Raw genomic sequence first — 26,520 nt, forward strand, 5'->3', positions numbered from 1 at the left:
TGTAACTAAAGCTTGGGACTTTCAAAGATGCATTTTTCCAGCTAAAAGCAAAACAGCTGGGGCAATGGACATTGAAGAGAAGAATGCGGCAAACCTGCCTGCCAGATTGTGAGGCAAACAGCAGTTTGTAATTTATAGGTTACAACATGTTTCCATTTCAATTTAAATCAAATTAACCCCAGGCTATTTATAGGCTCTCTTTGCACCCACATATGAGCCTAAACACCTTCACGTCACCTCATTCTGTCTCAGACATTACTTTGATATGATTTGTGTGGTGCACGGACTCTCCCGAGACAGGCATTCCCACCTGTTCACATGTTTGCAGCCATCGATGCAACACTCTGCGAGTACAGCGCCGGAGCGCAGGCTGAGGAAACGTGAACTACATGGCAAAAAGTTAGAGGTTTTGAAAAGTGAGGTAAACCCCCCAAACTCGCCACCCCTCGTTGACACAGGGGTGGTTGGGAGGAATTCTGACCCAGACAGGTCACAGTCATTACTGATCTATAGCATAAAAAGTGAAGTGCAGTAAAACGTTGCCTGGAACGAGAAATCATAGAAAAAGTACATCACCTTCAAACATGTAGTGGAAAGTCAGCAGGCTCATATTAAGGACTGAAATAGGGACAGGGAAAGCTATGAACTGGAAGGCTGTAAAAGTTGAACACTAAGGTTTTGTCTCTCTTTTGTCTTTGGGTTTTTTTATTTTCCAAAATAGCTATGACTGACTGTAGGTGTCAATTTTACTTTTTTTAAATATAGTATTATTTCAATGACCAAGGAATTAGACTAATGTGGATAAACATAGAAAAAGTGCATACCACAGTGAAACTATTTTCCACTTAAGCCAAAGGCATTTGAGTGACACCTTTATATATATATATCATCATCAACGTGTTGAATTGATACACTGTTACTGAATTATTTGTTTTATACTCTTAAGTGTGGAGAGAGCAGATGGCATAAGGAAGCGGTTCATAATGCTGCAAAAGTCAAACATGATACTGGATGGACAGAAGAAGTGAAAGAGCCCCTTTATGAAAATCCAACCCATGTTGGGATCGCGTTACAAACACCCACTTCCCTTCGGATAAATAACATGAAAGTTAAAGGCTGGACACATGGAGAAGCTGCGAGGCTAACTCCTTATAATCAGGAGAGGAGGAATGTGGGGAAATAAGGTGTAAAAAATGTAGAAGCAGGAAACAGTGGACCACTTTTAGTGCTTTCTCATTAACATCTTCAACACACAATCAAAGGAGTGGCACAGATTGACATTGGAGAGAAAAAATAAAGACAAATAAATATGTATTTAATTCAAGATTGACATTTTCCTCTTAGGTGTTTACAAAGAAACATCAGTATGGAAGTCCCCATCGAAGAGGAATATCGCCCACGTTCAAATAAATACCTAAGTCACCATCATTTGGTCACCAGATGTATTCATTTCTAACAAAACAAACACAGTCTAATTGCTGTTGCTGAAACCGTCACATGCAAAGCAAAGCTCAACTGAAAGAAAACCAGTAACAAGTGATAACAGAAGGTACCTGAACACACCCCAAAACTTTTCACACAAAATGAAGAGCAAAACAACAAAACATCCAGCCCCACTGCGTGCCACACATGATAATTAAAAGGTATTTCTAAAGTGGCTTTGGTAAAAGCCAAAAAACCTATAATTACATGTCCAAAGAGCATTTGTGCCACCAGTATTTATGTAATACAGGTTTAACTATCGTTTGTTTTGTTGTTTTTTTAGGGGGGTGTTCATGGAGGCACCTGCAAGAACGTGGGTCCTTGTGTGTACTTGCACATCTCCTTTGTGTGTGCACTCCAAAATGTAGACCTTTAACCTCATAAAAGATAGCTTCATAATATGAAGTTAATTAACATTGTATGTATGTGTTCCCTTTGATTTTCAAGTTGCAAAGATTACAAAAAATAATAATGTAGTGATAAAATAGTTTCAGAGAATAATTTGGCACCAATAAGGCTCTCCAGTCTCTGTTGAACACTTTATGAAGGTCACTGTGTTAACTATCTGAAAAGAACCTGTTCTATAATGCTTTAAAGTCACAGAAAAACGGTGATATTTTCCCGAACTGAAAAATAAATAAAAAAGATCCCAAAAGCAATTTTTCTGTTGAAGGAAAGATTTAGCTGACTTGTACTTTAACTAAATGATATATGTAATATTATAGAAAGTGTAAGAGTACATTATGAATTATGGAATAACGCGCATATCCACCTTTTCCTCATTACGCGGAACCGTTGGCTGTTAATTAAATTTATGCACTGATAGGATTTGCTAGTTTTCTGCCACCGTGCCTTTTGCGCTCTGTCATCTTGGCACTTTTAAAGGCGGATGAAAAATTGCCGGTGCAGGCGAGCCGGTGCACAGAGGGATAAATAACGCAGGGGAGCCGATTGCACACGTCTGTCAGGGAATTTCATTAAATGCTGATGCCCCTAAATGAGATGAGCAGCGAGGAGGCTGCTTGTTGTTTCTAGCGCACTCCCCTAAGCCATGACCGTTAATTTAGCGCACATGCAACAGCGGATAACGCAGGGTCTCCTCAGCACAGTGCAGCTCCGTGCGACAACTTTTATAAAGCTCTGTAACTCATAGGCAATTTGATTTGGGACACATAACCTGTGAAAGATCCATATAAGACCAAAATGAGCACACTAAAAATGTATTTGAACTCTAATTATTAAAGATGCATTGTGAACATCTTATAAAGGACATTCCAGAGCTCAGAAAATTACTAAAAATAACCAGAATACTAATATATCACGAATGCATCATGTCATTGGCCTATAAACCTATTTAGAAGTAATATGGGTACTGGCAGAAACTACTGCTTTTCCAGTTAATAAGCACAGAGTTTAAAAAGAGGTTCATCATCTCTGGATACTACCAACATATATCAATTAATATTCTGCACTTACATTTAAATTAATCAAATAACTATGTATTTGTATTAAGTGTTTAAAAAGTGTTCTGACCATAAACACATTGGCACAGTAATAAATATGAATTCCCTCCTGGAACTTATGTGCTCATTTTAAAACACCCTATTGCTGAGAAATATATATCCTTTGTGGGTTAAATATTTTATTAAGATTGTGTCACTTCACGTCCGGAATCTTTACAATCTGAAATATTTTACAGCCGTTAATAATTGAAAGATTTTTTTTATTATTATTATTCCGGTAGAAGAAGTTAGGAGAATTACGGAGCTACATTAACCTTTAACAAGAACCCCCAGGTCGCATTAACCTTTCTGCACAAGGTTAAACACTTGGACGTGTCTAACCCTGCTCTTGGAGCTACCTGCTTTGAAGGAACTGTTTTACATTCACTGATTAGAGCCGTTTACAGCATCAATCAAACTGGGACTCAAACACCTTCTTCAGGGGGAAACCTTTCATAGTCTTGGACTGTACCAGATACTGGCGCAAATAAAACCCTTGGTTCAAAGAGTTTACCATTGTGATCGGAGTTAAGATGCTAAATACTGTGCCCCCCCCCCCCCCCCTCCTCTGGGTTCAAGGCTTGTGCTTTAAAAGTCACATTCAACAGAGATTTATGAGCTTTGCTAAGAGGGGGGGGGGGAATGGATCATGCTCTTTAAAATGCTGTTGGCTTCACTTGGAGTTTCATGAGTATCTGAACAGACACTTGTCCAGAACATTTAGCGCTGAACACATGATATGAGTGTGTTGTTTTCAATCCCACCACACCTATCTCTCCCATGATATGGCAATGGAAATACTCTATGCAAAGCAAGTTTAAATCAAGAATTAAACATAAGCGTATGTTTCTAAAATATGAAAAAAATACAACATCATATTAAGTTAAAAGGTTTTTAGTGACACTTTAACAGATAGGAAACTATTATCACTATCTTGCGCCAATAAATGTCAGAAGAACTGGCAAGTGCTCTACAATAAAATCTGCGTTTATGACAGGATCTGTGTTTGTGTGCGTATTTTATGTTTCCCTCTGCCGAGAGGATTTTTAAAATTGCAAATCAGTCTATTTACCCGTTTAATTTTCTCTGGCTGTCTAGACTTAACTATGTGACCAACACGTTTGATACCTTAACAGATTATTTTAAATGGCCCCAGGTGTGAATAGATTACACCTATAGAATGACACCTATAAGGAAATTCAACTTTAAAACCCTGGGTTGGAATAGTTCCTAGCTTGCACACAGGAGACACTTGGCCGACTTTTTGTTCTCAAGTTTCGAGGGAGTGTGCGATTGGCGTGCTGACTGCAGGAATGTGAGATATCAACGGCACGTTTCAGAGTGGCTTTTTATTGTCCCCAGCACAAGGTGCACCTGGGTAATGATCGTGGGATGGATTTTCTTGGAAAGGACAACTGCTCACTAACAGGGATGTAAACAAATTTGTGCACTAAATTTGAGAGAAATAAGCTCTTTGTGCGTATGGAGAATGTTTGGGATCTTTCATTTCAGCTCATGAAACCCTGGACCAACAATTTACATGTGGCATTTATTTTTTTGTTCAGTTTAAGACCATGCTCAGGTTCTATAAATCACTAATCCATCTAGTCCATCAACTAGCTTTTCACACGGCACCTTTCTGTATTGTACTGTAAACCTCCAGGCAGAGGGTGAGTATTCAGGCCTATCTGACAGACCTTTTAGAAATGAACTAATTGCTCTCCCTCAAAGAAAAATAATAATAATAATATTAAAACAAAAATAAATATTGACTCTGGCTAATGATGCAATGCTTAAATGTTGCCATGTTATTCATGTTATTCAAGTGAGTTAGTCCAGATAGGTTTTCCTGGGGGCAGACATGAGGCTTGTCAAAAGGCCGTTCAAATTGTGGACTGGAGTGCCTTCTTCAAGCTGAAGAGCAGAGACGGTTCCCAAACAAAGGGCTGCGCTGTATACCTCGCATCTAAACAAGCTAATGAGTGCACAGAGATCTCTCTATGAAACCATGTCTTTCCACAGCGACAGAATTGGGGTGCAGGATTCAGAGATGCCAAGCGGTTAGGGAAGTTGTGGAAAGTAGCTAACTTCATTTGTGACATTCGTCTGTGTGCAGATGGGACCTGGTTTATAAAATGCTGATTCATAAAACATTACGGTTTTTAAAAAGTTATAAAAAAATTGATATAACTTAAGAAGGTAAATAGAAACAAACACAGATTTGTTTCCTCCGTCACTATTATTGTGATATTCCATCTCCACTTATTCTGCAATTTAAGGAAATATGGCTTATTTAGACTTCCAGTATAAATAAGACAACCAAGACCTGCTTTTGTTTTTTGTCTCTTTTACGAAAGCAAAAACACTTTTCCTAGTTGTTTCAAAATACGTTTTATTTCCAAGAGGAATACAGACATACACCCTCTTCCAAATCAACTCCTTCCAGACCTCATCCTGTGGTCTTCCTATAGGCCTGGTATCCATGTATAAAAATGCAGCACAAACAGATTCTGTTAGATACTCGCAGATTTATGACATGGGAGGCAGCCCGAGTGAAGGGCCGATTCCCATCTGGGCATTGAGCCACCCCCGGCCCGGAGATTTATGACTCAGATGACACTTCTGATTACTTTCGGACACTGAGGAGAATTGGCCACGGCAAGTTTCTACAGAAGGAGCAAACCTCAAGCGTACAGAAATGTCTAGCCCTTCCCCCATGGGATCCCCGGTTCCAAAAACACAGTCCCCCTAATGCTCGAGCCCCTCCCATAGAAGCATCCAGGCCCCAGCTATAGACAAGTGTGGGCCAACTTGACTTCCAAAGGTCAATATATAACAGATGCAGACTGATGGGAAAACCACAAGGAGGAACAAGGTTGGGAATATCTCTGGAAGAGAAGGACATCGCCGCAATCCCCCAAACCACATAAACTACACATTTGCCATCATTTTTATTCCTCTTTAGCTTCACGTTTGTGATATAGACCAATCATGGACGCCTAGAGTTCAGCCAAACCAAACTGACCCAAAACAGTGGTTCCTGAATTATATCAAGCTCAGTTTGGACAGGGTTCGAGATTACTGTGGATTGTGGGATATGTTCAATACAAGACTGAACCTCTGACGTCATTCTGAGCTCCACCACCCTGCAACTCGCTCAATTATCTAAAGAAAATAATGCGTCCATTGGTAATTCAAATATGGAAAGCACGAAGAATATCACTGATCTCTAACAGATCATTTCCATACTGTTAAACATTTATGGTCGAGAAAAATCCAGCTTGGCCTTTGTCCTTTGGATGTGCGCTTTCCCGGCACCATCTCTTTCCTTTCGGATTTCGTGTTTATTTTTCCAGTCTGCGAGGCAGCCTCCAATCCCTCTTACCCTCTCTCTCAGTTTGCAATAGCGCGAGCTGCAGAAGGCCCACGGTTCGGTGGCTTTATAACATCAACTATCTCCGTTGCCTAGAAGTAGAGAAGATCTGGCATTAAGGAGGGATGAAAGAGTGCCACTTATTACATCTTCTGGTTCACATAAAAAGCAAACAAACTAAGAACAGCAGAAAAGAAAAGGTAAGATAAATACCCAAAAGCATAAGATTCTAAACAAATACGATCTCTGGAGACCCAGTCTGGGATGAAGTTCTTTCCCAGTGATAAAGTATCTGTCCAACACCCTTCTGGTTTTGGACAGGGGTGATTTTTTGGTGTGTCTGGAAATGATCTATAGCACCAATAAAAGAGCTCAGATAAACAGCACAGTTGACATCAGCGACACATCCGTGTGGTTTCCCTCTAACCACAATCCAGCTGCTCACTCCACCCATGTCCCGGTCTTACTCACTCAGTAGACGGCGTCCATACAGAGGGTCCCATAACTCCTCTCAGGACTTGGATGAGATTGTAAGTGAAAGGGGTCAGTTAGCAGGATTAATGTTCCATGAGCAGTTATTGGCTAAACGGGAGAAATACAGCTTAAGGAACAAGACGATGCGGGAAATAAAGGGGCAGACAGGCCATACGATTATGAAGTATATGTTTATTCTTCTTTATCATGATTGGAAACACAGTAAAGTGCAGGGTCATCATGCACATATTTGCTACCAGATTTTAAAATTCTTGGCTCTAACCGAAGACCTTCTCAATTTTTTCTCCTTTCTTTTTCCTATAGATGAGGAAAACAAAACCACTTATTCTAAAGAACAAAACTCCCAAACCTAATCCTTTTATTCCATGGTGGTGCCACTGAGGAGCATAGCCATTGCATTTCCCATCCCTGGGTTGACAAGTTCTGAGGCGCCAGGCCACTGGTTGTTAGACAACTTTGACTAAAAAGCTGTTGCTTTTGAAATCAATTATAAACAGCAGAGCATCCCTACAGCTGTTTCTACTTGGTTTTGTGGCAATTTTTTCTTTCCACAGTGCTCCGAACGGCGCAGTACAGCAGACTTAATGATGGCATGTTAGCTTCTTCGACACTGCTCGTAAATCTTGGTGATGCACTAAAGTGATGACAGGTTGTGGGCCCCCTCGTTATTGTGGCAGACACTTTATTAGAGTCAAGGGGCCCTCTTCCATTGTCAGAGCTTTCTCAGTGCTAGGGCTGTGGAAAAAAAATGACTGAAACAAGCAAAAAGGCCATTTCTGGGGTGGTGGGGTGCAATAGGCCCCCTTAATTATGTCTATGAATGGCCCTACAGCATTTTGCTTATATAACCTAAGGCCAAGGTTAGCAGCAATTGATTCAGTGTGTCACCTTTCTCTGGTGGGCAGCATAATATTTGTTTTAAATGCTAGGAAAGCTGGGTAAATTCTCCTGCTTTTAGAGGTGCTATAAAACAAACTTCAGCCGACTTCGATTTACTTTAATTTCGAAGCAGGACAAACAAATGTAGAAAACTGAATACTGTTCTTGTGCATTCATCTTTGTAATTTGTAAATTAAAGTGTTTACTCCTTTGCTAATCTTAACTGCACAGTACATTATACAAAAAAGTTAACAACTGTAATGAAAATGTCTCTGAATGCCAAAATGTTGATTAAATATGCAAGAAAAACATAAATAGTGCACATTTTGGCAGAATAGTACTTACTATTTGTGTATGTATGTGGTAGATGTTTTTAATGATGAAAATAGACACAACTGACCTTCTTTTGAACTAATTTGTTTTGCTATTTAATAGAATATGTGGTTAAAGTAACTGACTCTGCTTGCAGTTATGTTTTAGACATAAAATAAATATTGCTCTTCCTCGAGTGAGGAGGTGGGACTTGGAAAAGGCCTCTCCTGAATCTAGCTATTCAGTCCCTGAACCGTGTTTGTCAATGTCTTCCCAGAAAGGATGAGAGCTCTTCTGTTAGGTGATCATAAACATGATTAATCCAATGCGTTTATCCTTGAAGCAGGTTCATATAAAAACCACACAAGTGCGATTATTTAAAGATCCTATTGAGTTCTTAATTTGTATGAATAATACAAACAGAATAACGGGTGATGTCACCATGCGGACTCGGTCAATATTATTTTCTAAACATGCCACGGACACTTTTGAAAGCTACACTGTTCTGATTTTGTTTGCGCTGCGAATTCCAAGTCACCCCAATTCCCCTCTTGACGTAAACACCTCTGTAACTAAGAGCCCTTCTATCCTTTTAAATGCTGCATGTGTTCGTCATAGTTGATATTTTCCAGCCTACTTATGCTGTGCTACCAACCTCTGACACCAGTAGGTGATCTGGATTCCCTTTCACCCCCCAAAATGATTACTGCTTATTTAAATTATAGCATATGTCAATGAACTGCTGTGATATTTGATTTTTAAAAGCACACTGCTTAGGCCCTGCTTTAACAACCAACTGATGCACTGCCCAGGTCATCTGGGAAAAGACAATCAAGTTGGTCTTCCATTATTGTCTGTGTGGTCTCCATCTGTTGCACATGTTGCACAGACTCTTAACAATGGAGGAGGCAGGAATGCTTCATGTTTATAACCCCTTAGTGTCCAGCCACTTTAGTCTTGGTTTTCTGAAGCCTCTAACTCAGTTTTCTGGCCATTACCACAAATGGCTGTTTGTTACCAGAAAGACTTCCCATCCATCTTCGGTTTCACAAAGTGTACATCTGTAGCTCTTAGTGACCAGTGACACAGACAAAAGCTCTCAGCACTGCAGCACTCAGAGGTGACATTTTGCAGTGTTATTGATTAGGTGAAAATTGAAATCAACAATGTTTCAACATGGGTGTATTCAAGAACTACTGAATTTATATATTATAAGAAAAATAATCTGTGGCATCCGTCCAATTGCATTGTTTTCTGCAAACCTGAATAATTGTTAGAATGGAAGATGCTTTCTCTGAAGAAACTATAAAAGAAAAATCACAAAGATGACACTCAAAGGGGGAAAAGCACTAAGACTTGCACTGAAAATACAGTTCTGTTGATTTAGTTAGAAGTTACCTAATGAACTGCACTGCAGGCCATGGCAGTAAATTAACAGGCCGATAAAAGAAAGTAAAATAACACGGGCACTGAATCCCAGCATTCAACCCAGTCAGAGAACTGTCCATGCTTTTCCATCGGAGTCGGCCAAGGAAAGCCATGTAAACGAGAGTGCGCCGCGGCCAGCGTGCTGAAATATTACATGAAACCTTACTCCAAAACGATATAAATAAATATTGTTCTCTGCTTCAGTTGTGGCTGGAGTCCAGTTTCTGAAAGTTATGAATGAGTTAGTGTTAACAAGCAAGGCCTGACATACTACTGAAGTTGTCAGTGACCTGTAATGCCAGTGCAGATCCCACACACATCAACATCTAGCCCTGAGAGTTATAACATGCTACGCCCTTCGTAACAGAGGCAATTTGTAAATATCATCGAGTACCGCCAGAACTGAAAAGCCTCAAGTAAACACTACTGTACAGAAACCTATGTTTAGTAATAACAATGAGCGATTTCTCGTTCCAAGTAGAATAAAACTCATAGATCAATTAAGGTTTGTTTTTGGAACATAATGGTTGGAATATGAACCACATGATTCAATTGTTTTAGTTCATAAACAGATATTTGTAACGCCATGTTTTTCCTGGCTTCATTTGCATTGTTACAGCTGTTTAAAACCATCATATCCTTGAGAAACTGGAAAAATACAATCAACTTAGTTTAAGAAATAACAAACCTAAATGCATTAGACTAAAATCATTGTATGCGGCTCATAATTGAAAACCTCTTCAATATTCAGCATACACACTAGCTACTTTAATTTAATATGGGGCACTTCCAACTACACTAATATAGTGTGTGATACTAGGCTTTAATAGACACGGAAGTAACATTTATTGTTGTGTCAGTCCTTGGTTATTTAATTATATCACAGAACATTAATCAGAAAAAGGTAAGTCTATTGATGTAGCTATATTTCTTGGGATCAGAGGTGCTCCCCATCATACCTTTGAAAAGTGTTTTTTGATGTAAATAGGGGCATGTTTAATTCCCTCTCCTCACAACAACAGGCCTTTAAAACTGATTAATTTGAGTGGAATCTAAAGGCTTTTTGATTGAGAAATCAAACTGTAATGATTGTCTAGATCTTTTATGAGACGTACTTAAAGTTTACTAGATTAGAGGTAATACAATGTAGGCATAAAACCCACAATGCAATTATCATCTGTTGTAATAAACCCCCACTGATCTTAGGTTTTGATCTTATCGAGTGTCTGACATTCATCTGTCCCATCTCTTGATGGGGTTTGTGATGAGGTGACAAGATGTGGAACAAGGACTGGAGGAAACAATAAATGAACATGAGACGAAGTGAAGTGGAGGACCAGATTTAACTGGCATTGGGCCTGATTAGCCCATTAGAAACTCTGCTGAAGAGACTTGTGAGGCTACATAGTCCTGGTGTGTAACAGGAGTACCAGTAAGCCTGTTGTGTCATTTCAGTCCCTTAAATTATTATAATACAGATCTAAAAACCTTCACCTGGAAACTTGTACATGTGCCATAAAATGTACATGTCGATACCTGTATTAAAGTTCTATCAAATTAAATTAAGGGATGGAAATGTCTTACAGAGGAAACCTACAATGGAGATGTTTGCTGCAAGAATATGCTTTCAAAAGGAAATATTTTAAACTCGTAATAATGGGAATTTCCTTTCATAAGCTGATATTCCTACGTCGTCTTCAAATGCTGAGATTAGTATTAGTATTAGTAGTATTGTTGCTCTTTTATACACAACTGACAAAAGTGATATTCTATTTCCGAGAGCCAGAAAAATCACCAGCCTTGACCTCTGTACTTCTAAGTTTGTTTATCAACACCATATTATTATTATTACTCGATTTCTTAGCAGATACCCTTATCCAGGGTGACTTACAATTGTTACAAGATATCACATTATTTTTTACGTTTACCCATTTATACAGCTGAGCATTTACTGGAGCAATCTAGGTAAAGGACCTTGCTCAAGGGTACAACAGCAGTGCCCCCACTGGAGATTGAACCCAAAACCTTATGCTCCAGAGTCCAGAGCCCTAATTCCACACTGCTCAGAAGACATCTCCATGATGTGCATGCAGAACATATCCCTGTCTGTTTATTTGTTTTTCTTGTTCGGTCTGTGCCAGTGTCTCGACACGACAGTGAGGCCGCAAAGTCAAGGCAGTAGCAAGATTAATCAGCCCAGCCTGCATCGGCAGCTCGGGCCATCAGGATGAGCACAAACATAAATAATGGGCCATGTACCAGGGGTATAGAAAGGACACGCAAGGGCACCAAGGCAAAAGGCCAGACATTGAATTAGAAGGCAATTTAGAGTTAAACGAATCCCAGTCGCATATTTGATTTATTAGCGAGCGACAGGAAAAGTCTGGCAGGCAGCTCCCAAAAGATGAGCCACATAACAATGACATTCTCTGCAAACAACACATAATAATTACAAGCTTGGGAGCACAGTTGCAATTGATTCATGGGGCTTGAAGACAAATATTAGTACTATACTAATAATAATGATGATGATGATGATAATAATAATAATAATAATAATAATAATAATAATGTTTAAGTTGAACAACCAATGCAAATGAGACAAGACCTGAAAATGCATTCTTACATTTTACATCTACATCTAGACACACAATATCCAAGGGTCAAATTAATGTGTGGTATGTTTACAGGTAAACAATATTCCAGTGGGTATAAATAAACAAAAAAAAATTATTTAACCCAAGCTGGTTCAGCAAATGCATAACATTTATTTAAGATCTGCAATATAGAAGCATATGCATAATTATGTCATTGCCATCCCAGGCATCACAGCTTTCATAGGAACAGATCAAATAAATTCAAATTCACCTAAATTAGTGTAACTTATAAATAACACATATAACTGTTTGTATCATTTATATTATAATTGCCAAATTATGCAAACCACAGAAGGGAATGCATCCTTGTTGCGGGTGTGTTTGTTTGGCACTGCACACCACCTGTACAACCACTCCCCCTCCGCTCCGGCTCGCTACTCCGGAAGTGCTGACCCGGAAGTAGTCCTGGTCGGCGCCGGTGAACATGGCGGCGTGCAGCATGTGAAGAGGACAGAGCCGGAGCGGCGCTTTATGCTACGAGAACATGTATAAAACGTCATGTAGCCGGCTGACAGGTACCGAGTTCATTCCGGATAACAGCCAGAGCCTGGGTGTAAACAGCAGAGGCTTTGCCGGCTCGCTGAGGCTATGTAAATTACACATTTCCTGTAGAAAACGATGCCAGTATCGCATCTCTGACCTTCCCAACCTTGACAAGCAGTTCTGTCACATTGCTTTGTTTTTGTATTTAAAGCGGAATGATTAATGAATAATCAATTCATGTGATTATTAAAATTGCAATTCAGTTATCGTTATGTGTGTGCCTAATGTATGTATTGCTTCCTATCGTTAGACTGAGCCTTTCTGATTACATACGGTTTAGGGAATATAAACAACGAATTTAAATGTATTTTAGTTTGATTTTAATTGATCTTATTTAATTTATTTATAATTTGTATAGCGCCAGGCGTTGTTACATTATTGACTTTTATTGACCCACATAGCAACATGCAGTTGATTACACAAGACGTTATATTATTATGGCCATTTCTGTTATTACTGTGTTTGTATATATGTAATTCTTAGCGGAGCCTGTAAAGAATACTAAAAAAACATTCCTAGTCGGGGGTAATTATACTAAAAGAAACACCTGCTTTTTATACTGTGTCATGTGACCTTGGTGTAATTAAATCTTCCCGGAAGTGTACTTAACATTAGCTACAGTATTGACAGTGATAGAATTCCATTGTAATCGATTTGTACACATATACACCTTGAAAATACGATTTTGCTGCAGTCAGGTCTCAATCCCACTGATAATCCAGCTGTCACCCAATCTAGAAAGCTAGATTGTGTTAATGTTTCTTGATACATACAGCTTTTACCAGTAATATAATAATAATAATGCTGCTCTTGTTTGTCTTCCAGGTATAGTACATGTGAGCCTTTTCCACAGAAGCAGCCAGTGCTGTTACAGCATTGTCCAGATGTGCAGGTCCCGAATTTTGGGGAGGATTAACTTAAATCACTTTAGCATCCTAAAGCGTCAGGTAAAGTGCCGCCTCCTTATTTTAACATCAATTATTCGGCTGACTTATTTTTTTGTTTACTCTTCAGCTTTGCAGAAGATTTTATTTGTATTATTTATCTTTGCTTTCCTGCTGGGGAAGGTGTGGTCTAGCAACTAGATCGTCTGTGGTTTGCTTTTGGTATTCTGATGAATGGTGTTCTGAATGTCATATTTATATATGTGCTTTCAGTTTGTATATTACTGTTTCCAAGGCTAGGTTTGTGTGTCGATCGGCAGCGAAGATGGTTTGAATCAGTCCTGCACTTCCATTTCAGATTTCCTTAATGGTATTGTTTTGTTTTGCTTCACCCAGTATGTCACAAAAAACACCAGGGAGCTGCGCCAGCGTGCAAAGCCCAAGCAGGAGCCTCTTGAAGACCTGAAGCCCTTCATGCCAGAAGAAACGGTTATTCGGCAGGTGCAACGGATCCCAACCATAAAGCCACCTCCTTCCATCTTGACGGTTCCCACAGAGATCGGCACACAGAGCGACAAGGAGCCGGGCCCCCCCCAGGACTCCCCAGGACCAACCACTCAGGACAAACACGAGGAGAGACAATGGAAGGAGATCAAAGTGAAACTGGACGACCTTCCCGGGATATACTCGAGGCTTTCGAAGATCAGACTCACAGGTATGGCAGCACCGTTCTCGCCGTTTGTTTCCTGAGGTGATTCAGTTTTGCACCTCTGTAATTGTGTGTCAGTAAGATGTTTTGAGAGTCTGCTGTTAGGTGATCCGTTTTCTGGTCAAATTGATGGTTTTGTGAGGTGAACATGAATGGGTTTCAAATACATAGCTCAATCAGTGCCTGTTTATATCTTCCCTGACATGGTTCCTGTATTTTAAGTCTTATTTAAGCCTCCTAAAGTGCCGCATAGTTGTGCAGGCTGTGATGAATGCCGGATGGCTGGCATATGTTGCTGTTCACCCCCGCGGTAGTGTACAGATATCTCTCTGTGCCTGATGTAATCCATAAGGCTGCTTTTATCTGTCAAATGCATTATTACTTTCCTCACACTCCGTATGAAAACCTATTCATCAGAATTATTATTCTTGTAAGATTTATTGTAGGTTAAGTGTCTGAAGAAACAATGTTATTTTAGCTAAAAACATGTTGATAACTGGAATGAAAAGAGAGCAAAGCAAGTGAACACTAATCAAACACATTACACTCAAATATTTATCTTCCATGGAGAACCAGCAAAAGACAGGCAAGCACTTGTTTCAAGGCTGTGATGATATCTCACTTTCATTTTATCTGTATATTGAGATTAGGGAGATCAATATTTCTTACAACTAACAGTTATTTAGCGTTTACTAGTTTAAGACATAGGCTATACCCCCTGGGTAATGCTGTCTCAGTGTGATCTCTTTTGACTAAATCCGGGACTAGAGAGAGATGGTCTGGGTGTTTATCTGAATCCTCAACCCCTAGTCCTAAACCATGTACAAAGACCATTGAATTATTCAACATGCAAATGGGAGGGTTTTTTGTATAATCTGTGGGAACAGTGTCTTGAGACCAGGGGCCACAGCACTGCTATAAAAAAGTAATTCCCAAGTTGTAGTGAAATGGTGTCTTGCCAATTTGAGTGGATCTACTTGGATTTGTATCCCCAGATGGGATTTGGCAAAACATTTGATGTCTTGCCAGATAAAACAGATTTGTACTTAATCTGTTAGAATCTGTCTGAAAACAGGTTTGTTTATTTATGTATCTATCTGTCTGTCTATCTATCTATCTACTGTGGTACAATTTTGTTATAAAATAAGTAGAAAGACTGACAAAATATAGCATCCAGAGAAAAATGTATTTATTCATTGAGTAAAATTGGCTTGTTTTGTTCCTCTGTTTTCTAGCCCTGGTTGTCACCACGGCATCAGCTGGGTTTGCTTTGGCTCCGGTGCCCTTTGACCTTGGCTGTTTCCTCCTGGCCTCCCTGGGAACCGGCCTTGCTTCCTGTGCTGCCAACTCCATCAACCAGGTCAGTTAGTCAATTTTGCACGCGTGGTGGCAGGCTGGGCGACAGCTGGCATCTGCCATGTTTAAAAGGGGCAGTTAATCATGTTCTCCCGTTCACAAGGGTAGCTTGGTGCACCCATGGCTGGTCTGATCTCCCATCCCTGCCCGGTGATGGGGGGGCTCTTCTGGAGTTTCCAAAGCCAGGTCTAAGTGACACTCCTCAGCCATCCAGATTTGCTGCTACAGCAACACAGTCTGAGTCAAACAACAGGTGATGCCTAACCATAGAAGGGTTTGGAGTTTGCTAGTGAGTAAAACAAATCTTTCCAAGCAATTTAAGCTCATAGTTAGAGGCTGACGGCTAAGCGGAGAGAATTTATTTAGGCCGCAGCCTAAACCCCTGGTGCTTTATTATAATATTTTTTAAGATCAGGTTTTTATTGCCTGTGCAGATGAAGATGAATAGGACTATGTTGAAGTCTTGTGTAGAAGAGAGTTGATTGGTCATGCCGAGTGCTTTTTTACAGCAAACATGGTCGTAACTATTATAAGGAGTTTGTGGACCGATCGTTCTAAAACGAGCGAGAGGAACTGGTTGCGCTGTGCGTCTACGATGCTGCACATCTCCTCCACCGGGTAACGCTGAAAGCAGTAAATCACAGCACACACAACTGTTATTTTCACTCAAAGCTTTTAAAACGCACAATAATAGGACAGCCGCTTGCAAGTTTTAAATATGTAGAATCCCCCCCCCCGTGTTGACATTATACGTAGGAATGCACTCCGTGACTTAACAATATTAGTTTAATGGATGACCTTTCCTGCAGCCCTTCGCTGAACTCCATTTAAAGCGAGTGCAGTCTGTAATTTGGAGAAGGCGCTGATTATACAGCCGGCTCCAGCCCGGGGGCTCACTCTACTGCCCATAGCCTCCATTTACAATCATTTGCGGAGCCTCTCGCCTAATTGGATGTTGAAATGGATGTGAACGACGGCTGCTTGGAAACATCAATTCCTTTTCTGCTCTTCCCTCGTACCTCTGGGTTGAAGATATTTGATTTGTCCGACTGACCCCGAGCTGGCTTCTGTAAGTAGCAGGTATTTAGGCCTTAAGGAAGAACTGGGAGACAGGAATCAGTATTAATACAGTCAGTAATTCTCTTTATCAAGTTAAGTAAACAGATTGAAGCAAATCCCAGAGGATGATGTGGTGCATTTCGGTTTGGTTTTTTCTGTGGTGCCCTTTAGTTTTTCCAGGCAGAGGGAGACCCATCTATTTCTATACATACGCCATGTTACAATAACTAATAGGACAGACCCACACAATTAATGGATGATAAAAAGGGCACCAGTGTGTTTTGTGATCTTTTGTACGACACTGAACTGCCTGCATGGAGGTGCATGTACCTCTATCAATGCCCTACACCTGGCCAGGACAGTAACACAGCAGCTCAATCGAGGAGGGCGTGTTATCATATTTAACAGTCCACACTTCAATGCCACAGATCACACTCTGACACCTCGCACTGCGTTAGAAATCGTCAGAGGAACGGCACAGTATCGTTCTAGCAAATGCATTTAATTTACACCTCTACCCTGATATAACGTGGTCCTCGGGAGCCAAAACTCTTACTGCAGTACATTTGAAACCAGGTTTTATCAAACTTGCTTTGGCCTCAAGCATTTCCGGTATTAATAGTCAGCAAATCACTTCTGTTAGAGCTGACACAGTGTGTGCCGTAAATAAATCTGCTCTATGATGGTTAAATTGTATCTATCTATAATTACATCACTTATTTTATAAGCTTACTTAAAAGATAGTGTTTTAACAACACAGGTACTAAACACTATAAAAGCAACCATGTGAGCTTGGTTTCATCAGACATCAATCGTTTGGTTTGCATGTAATGCTGAGGAAAATGCAAAACTCACTTAAAATATCAGGAAACTCTTTTAATTGCACATCCTTACACATTGTGGTAAAAGGATTTGGGTATTTTAAATAGGAGCAGGGGGCACTTTGTCACTTAGCCAACTATCATATACATGGATTGTGAAGTAATATGAAATGTTAACTATTACATAGTTTGAAAACTTTTTGTGTGAAAGTTAAAAAATGCTGTAAATGTGCTCGTCTCTGTGTTACGACTTTTCGGGATAAAGGTGTAAATACATATTTATAACTACCCTCCTGCACCCACTCTCTGTGGCTGACTGTGACAGGTGTGTCATAGACCGTTAAGGTTGGCCGTTTATGAACTATCCCGGCGAGTGCAGTGTTGACAGTTCAAGAATGAGGAGTGACAGTGAAAATCCTAGGTGTCCCTCTGGGTGCCGATCGTTCTGCTGAAAGGAACATCGCCCCCCCCTTTCTGCGTAAATGCCTTGTTTTGACTGCGGTGGTGGCCTGGGGCAAACACACAGCCCTGCCTTTCATCTGCTCTCTGATCAAACGTTCGCCCACGGTGTGATTAGAGGCTTGGGTGAAGGTTAAGGTGAACTGAGACGAGGTTGGAGTGGCAGTTGGAATTGGGGAGGTGGGACTGGGGGGTAGGGGGCTTATTTACAGGACATGATAGATAGAGGAAAGCCGCAGCCACGGAGAGGCCCATTACTGTACAGGTTCTGTTGATCTTTCCTGTGTTTGATGTACCTTCCCTTTGAAGTGAAGGAAGTGCTTCCTCTGAGGGGTTAATTTGTGAATTTGCCAAGGAGAAGAAAAGGAAAAAGAGCAATATGCCAAATATCTCAGTCTTAGTTTGAATCGGTGCATACAGTACAGTGATATGGGTTCTTGGGATGTAAGCCTGTTATTAAAGCTGGCTGATTCCTTGTGGATGTCCTTTCTAGAAGTTTTTCTTGGCTGCACCCTGCTCAGTGGACATTTAAGAGGATTTAACTTGAGTTCAAGCACAACTTCAATGTTTTTCAATGCCAGCGCAATCGGAAGAGGAATTCGCTCTCCTCTAGCCCAGCTCTGGAGCCGGCACTTTGCCGCCAAAGGAAAAAAAAGCGACCCCATGGTTTCAGTAACTTCACCAGATTCCTTCTGAGTTATGTAATTATTTCGGTAACAAAACTGGGTACATAACGATTCCATATCAAACAAAATGGGGGACTGTTTGTTCTGCACTTTTTAGAAATCCAAGCTCACTCCCTCCTAATTGATTTGTGTGTTTGCTTAGCAATCGCCAAAAATAACTGTTCTGTCTGGTTATAACTTTAAAATGGTTTAAGTTAAAGGTTTAGAATAATATTTCTAAGCAGCCTGGCACACATTTCAGATGAATGAGACACAGCCCCCTAATTTTCATAGCAAAAGCACCACTAACTCTTCATTCTTCTTATATCGTTGTACGTACACTGACATTGCCAAGTAACTATGTGCGAGAAACGTCACACAAAAATGTTTCAGATACCTAGTCTACAGCAGAGTTTTTATGTAGGGGTCTGAAGACCCGGAGACTCCCTCTTTGGTTGCAGATAGATGCTTTTGATGATAATCCGAATCCAGCTCTCTTTGGTAAATATTAAACATTTTTGTTTAAATAATTAAAAGGGATGAAAAGCTTAAGAGAAGGGCTAATTAAACGTTTGTGTCACTTTATTTCAGCGTGCCCCTTCTGCTTTTTTTTTTTTTTTTAATGAAGAATGTAATTTTCCTCTGGGTAATTATACACATAGCAGCTGAAGGATGTTGAGTAACACATAATAATACAGTATATCAGTTCTGCGGCAGTCCTCAGATCAGAGCAACGTCCTGACACTTTCAGCACTTCCTATCATGTTTCTGTCTCTTGTAAAAGGCAGCGTAGGACGTGACACGCCCTTACCTGTGTAATTGATCTGAACACTTTGGTCTTTTTTTAGTTTCTTTCCATACAACAACAAAAAGAAAGCTTCAGATCTTCTGCCAAGTTTTTTTCTTCTTCTGTCTTTCTTTCTTAAATAAATAATGCCACAATGAAAGCATCCATAAAAGGGTACGGGCTGATCAAACGCTTTGTGTAGATTAAGAATGAAACAAAGGCAATAACAATGTGTCGTGCTATCATAGTATATCTGCCATTGTTATCTGTAATGTGAGGCCGGTCTTAGTGTTGTAGCTTCACAGATTCGACTGAATGTGACCATGTTTCCCTACCTGGGAACCTCTGGTGGGATTAACTTGGGTCAGATACTCAGAGCAAGAGGGAAATGTGGTTAATAACTTGTCTTTTGCAGGAGTGGGAAAGCTTTTCAAATATTTCCATCAGTACCTGAATGAGCCGTATACAAAGTACAGTGTTAAAAGAAGATGATACATCTTTAAGATACCACTTTTTTTGGAAGAGTCTTATTCTAAGACTGAAGGAAAACAAGTCCTTAATACAAGACCTGTTTAGAATTTCTGTCGTACTTCCACAGACTGCGTGTTGTGGTGTCTGGAGAAGTTGGTCTGATAAAGTACCAAGAGGTATCTGTTTGACCCTTTTATACATCACCAGTTTTGTCAATGTCAGAACATAATAGTCATTAGTTAAAGGGTGATCAGTTACCTTTACAAATGTGCTTGGATTTAGAGACCTGCACTTTCAATTCCTCAAAATCATGAGGGAGCTGCAGAGTTCGTGACCTCTCTGCACTGAGGGAAGCCATCCTGACATCTACGACCAGGTCAGCTTATGGAGATTAAATGACAGTGGGACAAAGCGGGGGAATGAACTATACAGCTCTGAAAAGGTGCATCAAAATGTGACAATCTGGCAGATGCTTACAATTAATTTAGTGTACTGGAGATTTTATTACTAACCGTGTGTTTCAGTTTAAACACCTTTGGGACATTTGAACATGTCTGTGCTGATTACAGGCACAGCCACCATGCAATTACATTGATGCCTTACTGAATGAAAGAATTGCATCTTCCTGGCCAGAGCTCTCCTTTCCAACTTTTTTGGTCTTGTTTTACCCTCAAACCTCACCAAATTCCTACAGTGGCAGCCCTTAAAAATGACAGGAGATATTGGACAAAGGCTAGACCTTGTGCAGGATACAACGTATATACCAGGAGTTATTTTCTTGAGTGTGTTGAGTTGGAATAAAGCCTATAATTGCCAGCAAGACGGCATAGGGGTTTGTATCTCGATGGTGGTCCGTGCCTTCTCCGGGGTCAGCCGAGGAATGGGTTTCCGGGTGTTCCAGGGCTCAGCTCTTGGCATTAGCTATCAGTCCACACTTCTCTGTAATTCACCTTAATTAGATAATTGGGTTAGAAGACTGTTCCAAGCTGTGGTAAAAATCCTAGGGGCAGTGGAGGTCAACAGCAACTCAAATGGAAGCGGTGGATTTTTCTTCATTGAAGTGAGAGGTTATAATATTTATTTTAATTATCGGTTCCCTCCCATGTCTAAAGCCCCTCCCGCCTCACCTTGACAAATGATCTGATGGTCACTGGACCTCATTCCAGGGGAATACATATTAGACAGTCATTTTATTGCTGAATTTCTAACTCTGAGCCTTTTGTTTCAGAGATGGACTTCCACACGCTTCACTAAGCATCTGTTTTGTGTCTGTCTCTCTTGCAGTTACACAGGTCTGCAGGAGCAGTGAAGGGGATATGTATAGTCCCCTGTTTTTGTCAGCTGCATCTTTCCAGAAGCAAATGTTTCTGTTTTGCTCCTTCATGCACATTGAGCTCTGTGTGGCAGCATGTATTATTTACCACGGAAAGGAGGCTCCTCTCTGTCACTTCCTTATGGACTACCTCGGAGAGGCTACATGTTTTTGTTTTTCTTGCTCACATTATTAAAAAAAAAACATCTTGTTCATCCAAGCAGTGAAAATATAAGCGAACTGAAGGAGGCTATATCTGTCAATAATAGATTAAGAACTCTACACTTGGCAAGGAAGAGAGACACAGCCAAATTGCATTGTCTGCTTTTTTCGACCGAGAGCTCCCTGCTGGCCACAGCAAGGAAACACATTGGGTTTAGCTGTGGTCAGTGGTAGGTTCTTATAATTGTACATCTTCGGGGCAACATATTTGTCACTAACCGAAGTGTTTAGAAAATGTCGCTCCCCTGTGTTGTTTTTAACTTTGTGGTTCTTTTAGAGGTAACAACATTGTTTTCACTTCTCTTTCACGAAAGCTGACTCACGGAAGCCATTTCAATAATTCAGGGTCAATCTGCACATTGAGTCCAGAATCATTGCCTCTTGTCTCCAGCTTGTGCTCAGTCACGACTACAGAGTGGTTTGATGTTTTATGATCATCTCAAGATGACGTGCAAGCTCAAGTGCCAAGCCACTCGATTTCAAATATGAGGTTTATATTTAATGCATTGAAAAAATGTATACGGTATGTCAACTTCGTGTACCAGCTAGGCCCTAGATTTTTCTTGACCCGATTTGACCCATCGTTTCAACAGTTTCTGTGATTATTAATTTGTTAATAATATTCCTACCTGTCAGGTTGATAGTAATGCTGGTTGAAGCTAAGGCTGTGGCTAACCCTAAATTGGACTCAGGTTTCCCATGAGAAGGAGAAATCTTGACATACCTGAAGTCTTGCACAAGCCACCCCACTGTTCGAGACGGCCAATAGCAGAGCACTTCTAAACAAAGAACATTACTGCAATTTGGCATACAGAAAAAACATGAAAAAGTATATCTTGCTAATTACTATAATTAGAAGCACTTATATTTTTATTATTTCTTGGGGCTGTTCCTGTAGGCTTGTTTTTGTTTTCTTCCCCCCTCCAATTTTTTTTTTTTTTCACCACGCAGTCTGTTTTAATTTTACTCTGGCAATGCAGCGTATAATCGGGCTACTGAACCAAATATCAAGACACATAAAGATGTAAGGTATAAAATTTTAATAGGCCTTTTCAAGATGTTACTTGATCTTCCCCGCATAACACAGCAGGCTCTCGCTGCGATGGAAGCTTTTATTAGTCTAGCAAGGGCTGCTGCTCTCCGATTGGCTGCTGTTGAGACCAGGTGACAGTAGCACGCCTGCCTGGCTGGCACTGCATGCAGTTGGAGACATCAGAGAAATATTTATTTTTCTTAATTGACTAAGAATGCAACAAAATAATTAATGCGGTTGGGGCGGGGGAGGTTTGGAACATGACTAACTTTATTTTATCTTGCTTTACATTTTGGCTTACAGGTCTAATTGCTTGCTCTCACTCTGAAACAAGTGGTAGCATAGATATCAGTGTATAGAGTGTCACCTTGTGTTTTGTATTGTTTCTGTTTGGCCAAGGATGTGAAATAAAGGAAGTTTTAACTGGACGCTTATGTTCACAAATAACAGCAATGAAAGGCACTTTTATTTCAGAGCAAGAGCGAGTAATTAGAACTTTCAGCCAAACTTTAAAGGGTTAAAGTTTTGTTTAAAGTACAAAAATGAACACCCCCTAAAGTACTTATTTTTATAGGTGACTTTTTAAAAATTATTGAATTATAGAATAACCCAGTAGCAGGAAATACACCAACACAATGTGTCCCTTCGCTGTCAGAGGTAGTCTTCAGCTGTTTGTATACTTTTCTGCGTATTAACCTTGCACTGAAGAGAAAATTGCGGTTACTGAACACAGGAGTTACAAAGAAAAAAATGTCTTAGGTTGGGCACCAAGTTTTATTGTTTGTCTGTGATACAGCTGTGAAGTACAGGATGTTGCATCTCAAGTGTCACGTGAAGGACACAACCACGGTGGTCACTGACTGGAACTTCATAATAGGCCCTTTCTAACTCTCCTCGATGTGGATTTCCATTAAAGAGAGAGAATCTGCCCTGGCAGGTGGAGAAACGATGGCTTTTTTGTATTGTAACGGCAGTAGAAGGTCTATATTCATCCTGAGATTTAAGGTCCTCTTTTGAATGATTGATTTATCCCCGAAAGTCTATTGAGGAAATTAAGTATGGAAAAAAACCCTCTTAAATAGCATTATACAGCTTGAAAGGAAAGGGGATCTACCAAATAAAAAAACTAGTGCTGTGATTATTGCTCTCTGTTATAATAGTCATCAAAGTGTTCTGTCTGATTGCAGTTCACTCTTCTGTTTTCCGTGGTCTCTGATGCCAAATTTAAAATGCTCGCTTCCAAAGCTTATTTTACTGTAACTCCCTAATTTCTGTAGCTGTATTTATTCCTTAAAATGGATGGAGAGGAAATAGCTCTCAAGCCATGTTTTTTGTTTTGTTTTACAAGCGTTGCAGCTTTGTAGATGCAGTGTTCTCCCTCAGATGAGTAATACAAAATCGAATCTTTGTGTTAATGCGTCATTCACATCATATCATATCATATCATAACTTGGCTGGCGATAAATTGCCCCTTCTCTTTTGTGCAAAGTACAAGGTGTCTTCTCTCTGTCAAACCCATGCCAGGGAGAGGAAGGACTGTGCCTTCCCTTGATTGCTACCAACTCGGATTAGATTTAGATTACTCCCCCCCATCCCGTGCGTCTCTCCCTTCACTGTACCTCTGGAAGTGCCATTAGCTGAAACAGTATCTCACATAACACCAGCACTCTTAAACCATCTTCAAAGACAATCAAAATGTTCAGTCTGCGTTTATCTGCTCCCCAGTGAGAGGTATCGGCAGGGTATACGGTTTCAAACAGTATAAAAATTCTTGCTCTATGACATCACCTCACTTGTCTCTCTCTGTCTCAGTTTCTGAGAGCCATCAGTGGTAAACCATGTTTGGGAATTATATGTTTGCTGCCACTAGTGTATTTTAGTTTTAGACGTTTCCACTGAAGTAGACTGTTTTTTGGGTTTTGTTTTCGGAGGAAGGGTGGAAATCCAGGAGTGTTTTATCGTAGTTGGAGAGATCCTTGTGCCCTGACGTGTTGGCTGTGTCGTCAAGAAGTACGGACGTAATATTTCATGGTTGACCACGTTTGAGTTTGGCCTTTAAATTTAGATCCTCCATGGGATATGGAAATAATAGTCTCCTAGGATGAATCTCAGGTCTCTGTGTTGCCCCCCATCCCTCTTTCATCAGATCTGCTGATATGAAAGCTGATTCATATGTCCACCACGTTTGCAGGCCTAAATCTTGGGTGTACTTGGGTTGAAGATCCTCTTTTGGCAGGAGTGATTGTTCCTTTACATTATTTTCCTTAATGTCTCTCACCGTGATAAATATAAGGAGAAATATAGGCTCTCCTCAATCACGTTGCCTTCATCGCCTGCCTACCATGGTCAAGATGAGATCAACAAATAAAAAGTATATTCAAAGCAACCCCCCCCTCCAACACATGATACATATCATCCCAACAACACTTTGATTATTATAGGTTAATGTTTTCTGCTTTGTGCTCTAATTGTCTGCTTTGGATAGTCGTCTCTCTTCCTTTCTTCCAAAACACACCGTTCAGATTAAAGACGGGCTAATTACATTGAAACGGCCCGCTTTTCATGTCCTATTCGAACTGAAGGCTGGGCTCCTCCAAGTACTTTGAAGGCCAAGATGCATTGATTAACATGCCAGCCAGGGCCTCAGGGAGGTATTAAACACCGATGAACCCTTATCTCTGCCGAAGCCTTTAAAATACTATCTGAGATCTTATTTTCCTACACCTATAAAAACTAAAGAACAATGTGACCTTCACTGCTGCCTGCTGAGATTTATATTTTGACATGGAGCTTGAAATGCACCTTAACAATCTGTCACATGCTGGAATTAAGTATTATTTCACAGTAGAGTAAAAGATAAGTTTAATACTTTAATACTGGTGACTACACTGCAACATACCAGAGAGAGATGCTATTCAGTTTGATCCTCGAATATAAACGCCCAAACAATCTGAGAAGCTTGTATCGGAGTCTTTTCTTGTGTGACAAAACTACAATTTTATAGAAACTCTATTTCTTAAACAGAAATACAGGAATTAATGTCAGACATGAAAACAACAGAACTGGACTTGGCAACCAAACCAAAAACAACAGATTTGTCAAAGTATGTACTATAAATATATATTCCTAATGTGCACAGAAATACCTATAACTGCTTAGCTTTCCATCTGCACATTGAAATTGATTCCGGCATAATTATAATTATAACAAAGTCTGGGCTGTTTCACTGGGAACGCAAAGTCGTGTGTCATGTGTCCTGTACATTGAAAGCTTTTTGATTAAATCATTATATATTCATTAGAGACTTGGTTGGTCAGTAATATATAGAAAATGCAAAGTCGCAGCAGCCAGTTTCTTGTTTTTCTTTTGTTGAGGAAAAAATGCACAGCAATTATGTTGTGTGATTCATGTTTTTCCCACTATCAACGTTAAGCATAAAATGTTATGGTTGTTGCTGTAGATTTAAAAAAGATTGTGTTGTGTTTTTTCTAAATAAAGCACATGCCTGTCTGTAATTCTCATTGTGTTGCACTTGTACTTAACTTAGTGGGATCTTGCAGTCATGAGATAGAAATACTGAGAGGAAAAAAGGAAAAAAAATAACTTGATCTTGTCTTTAAACCTCTCTGGGTGGAATTCAACACATTACTTATAAAATAAATTGCTTATCGAGGCAGGATTTGGACATCTTTCTGAGATACAGGGTCCTCTTTTGTTTAAATCATGCTGATGCATCTACACACAGTTGTTAAAAACACACAACCTCCGAATCGTACTAAATGCCCAAGTTTGACAAACCACTACAGAAGGAGATACAATTATAGGCTTCGGTGATCAACAAGCCATGCAGGCTCTGGAAATTACTTGGTAGGCATCTTTGGCTTACTAAATTACTGCCACCAGATAGGTAGTCAATGCGCTTAGTCTTCTTCGGTGGAAATTATAACACTGGAGGTGGTATTTACATGTTAATTTGAACTTGTATGAGTTATAGTTGTTTGCCACATTGCCAATTATTTTTACGTTTTTTTTTACGAAAGAGATCGTCACCGTTTTCTGAAGAGCAATAAT

The 26,520-nt window shown here is 40.0% G+C and overlaps 1 protein-coding gene across 1 annotated transcript in view; it reads left to right on the top strand.

Annotated features, from left to right (window-relative positions):
• Nucleotides 1–12,516: 12,516 nt before the first annotated feature.
• Nucleotides 12,517–26,520, top strand: part of cox10 (cytochrome c oxidase assembly factor heme A:farnesyltransferase COX10) — a 40,311-nt gene continuing 26,307 nt past the window's right edge. Inside the window, exons 1-4 of the mRNA XM_066704379.1 lie at nucleotides 12,517–12,643; nucleotides 13,497–13,618; nucleotides 13,952–14,270; nucleotides 15,500–15,624. Of these exons, the coding sequence (XP_066560476.1) occupies nucleotides 12,613–12,643; nucleotides 13,497–13,618; nucleotides 13,952–14,270; nucleotides 15,500–15,624 (597 nt within the window). The 5' untranslated portion in view covers nucleotides 12,517–12,612. The remainder of the gene's footprint in view (nucleotides 12,644–13,496; nucleotides 13,619–13,951; nucleotides 14,271–15,499; nucleotides 15,625–26,520) is intronic.

This window comes from Amia ocellicauda, chromosome 5, assembly GCF_036373705.1.
Source record: "Amia ocellicauda isolate fAmiCal2 chromosome 5, fAmiCal2.hap1, whole genome shotgun sequence".
NCBI classification, from domain to species: Eukaryota; Metazoa; Chordata; class Actinopteri; order Amiiformes; family Amiidae; genus Amia; species Amia ocellicauda.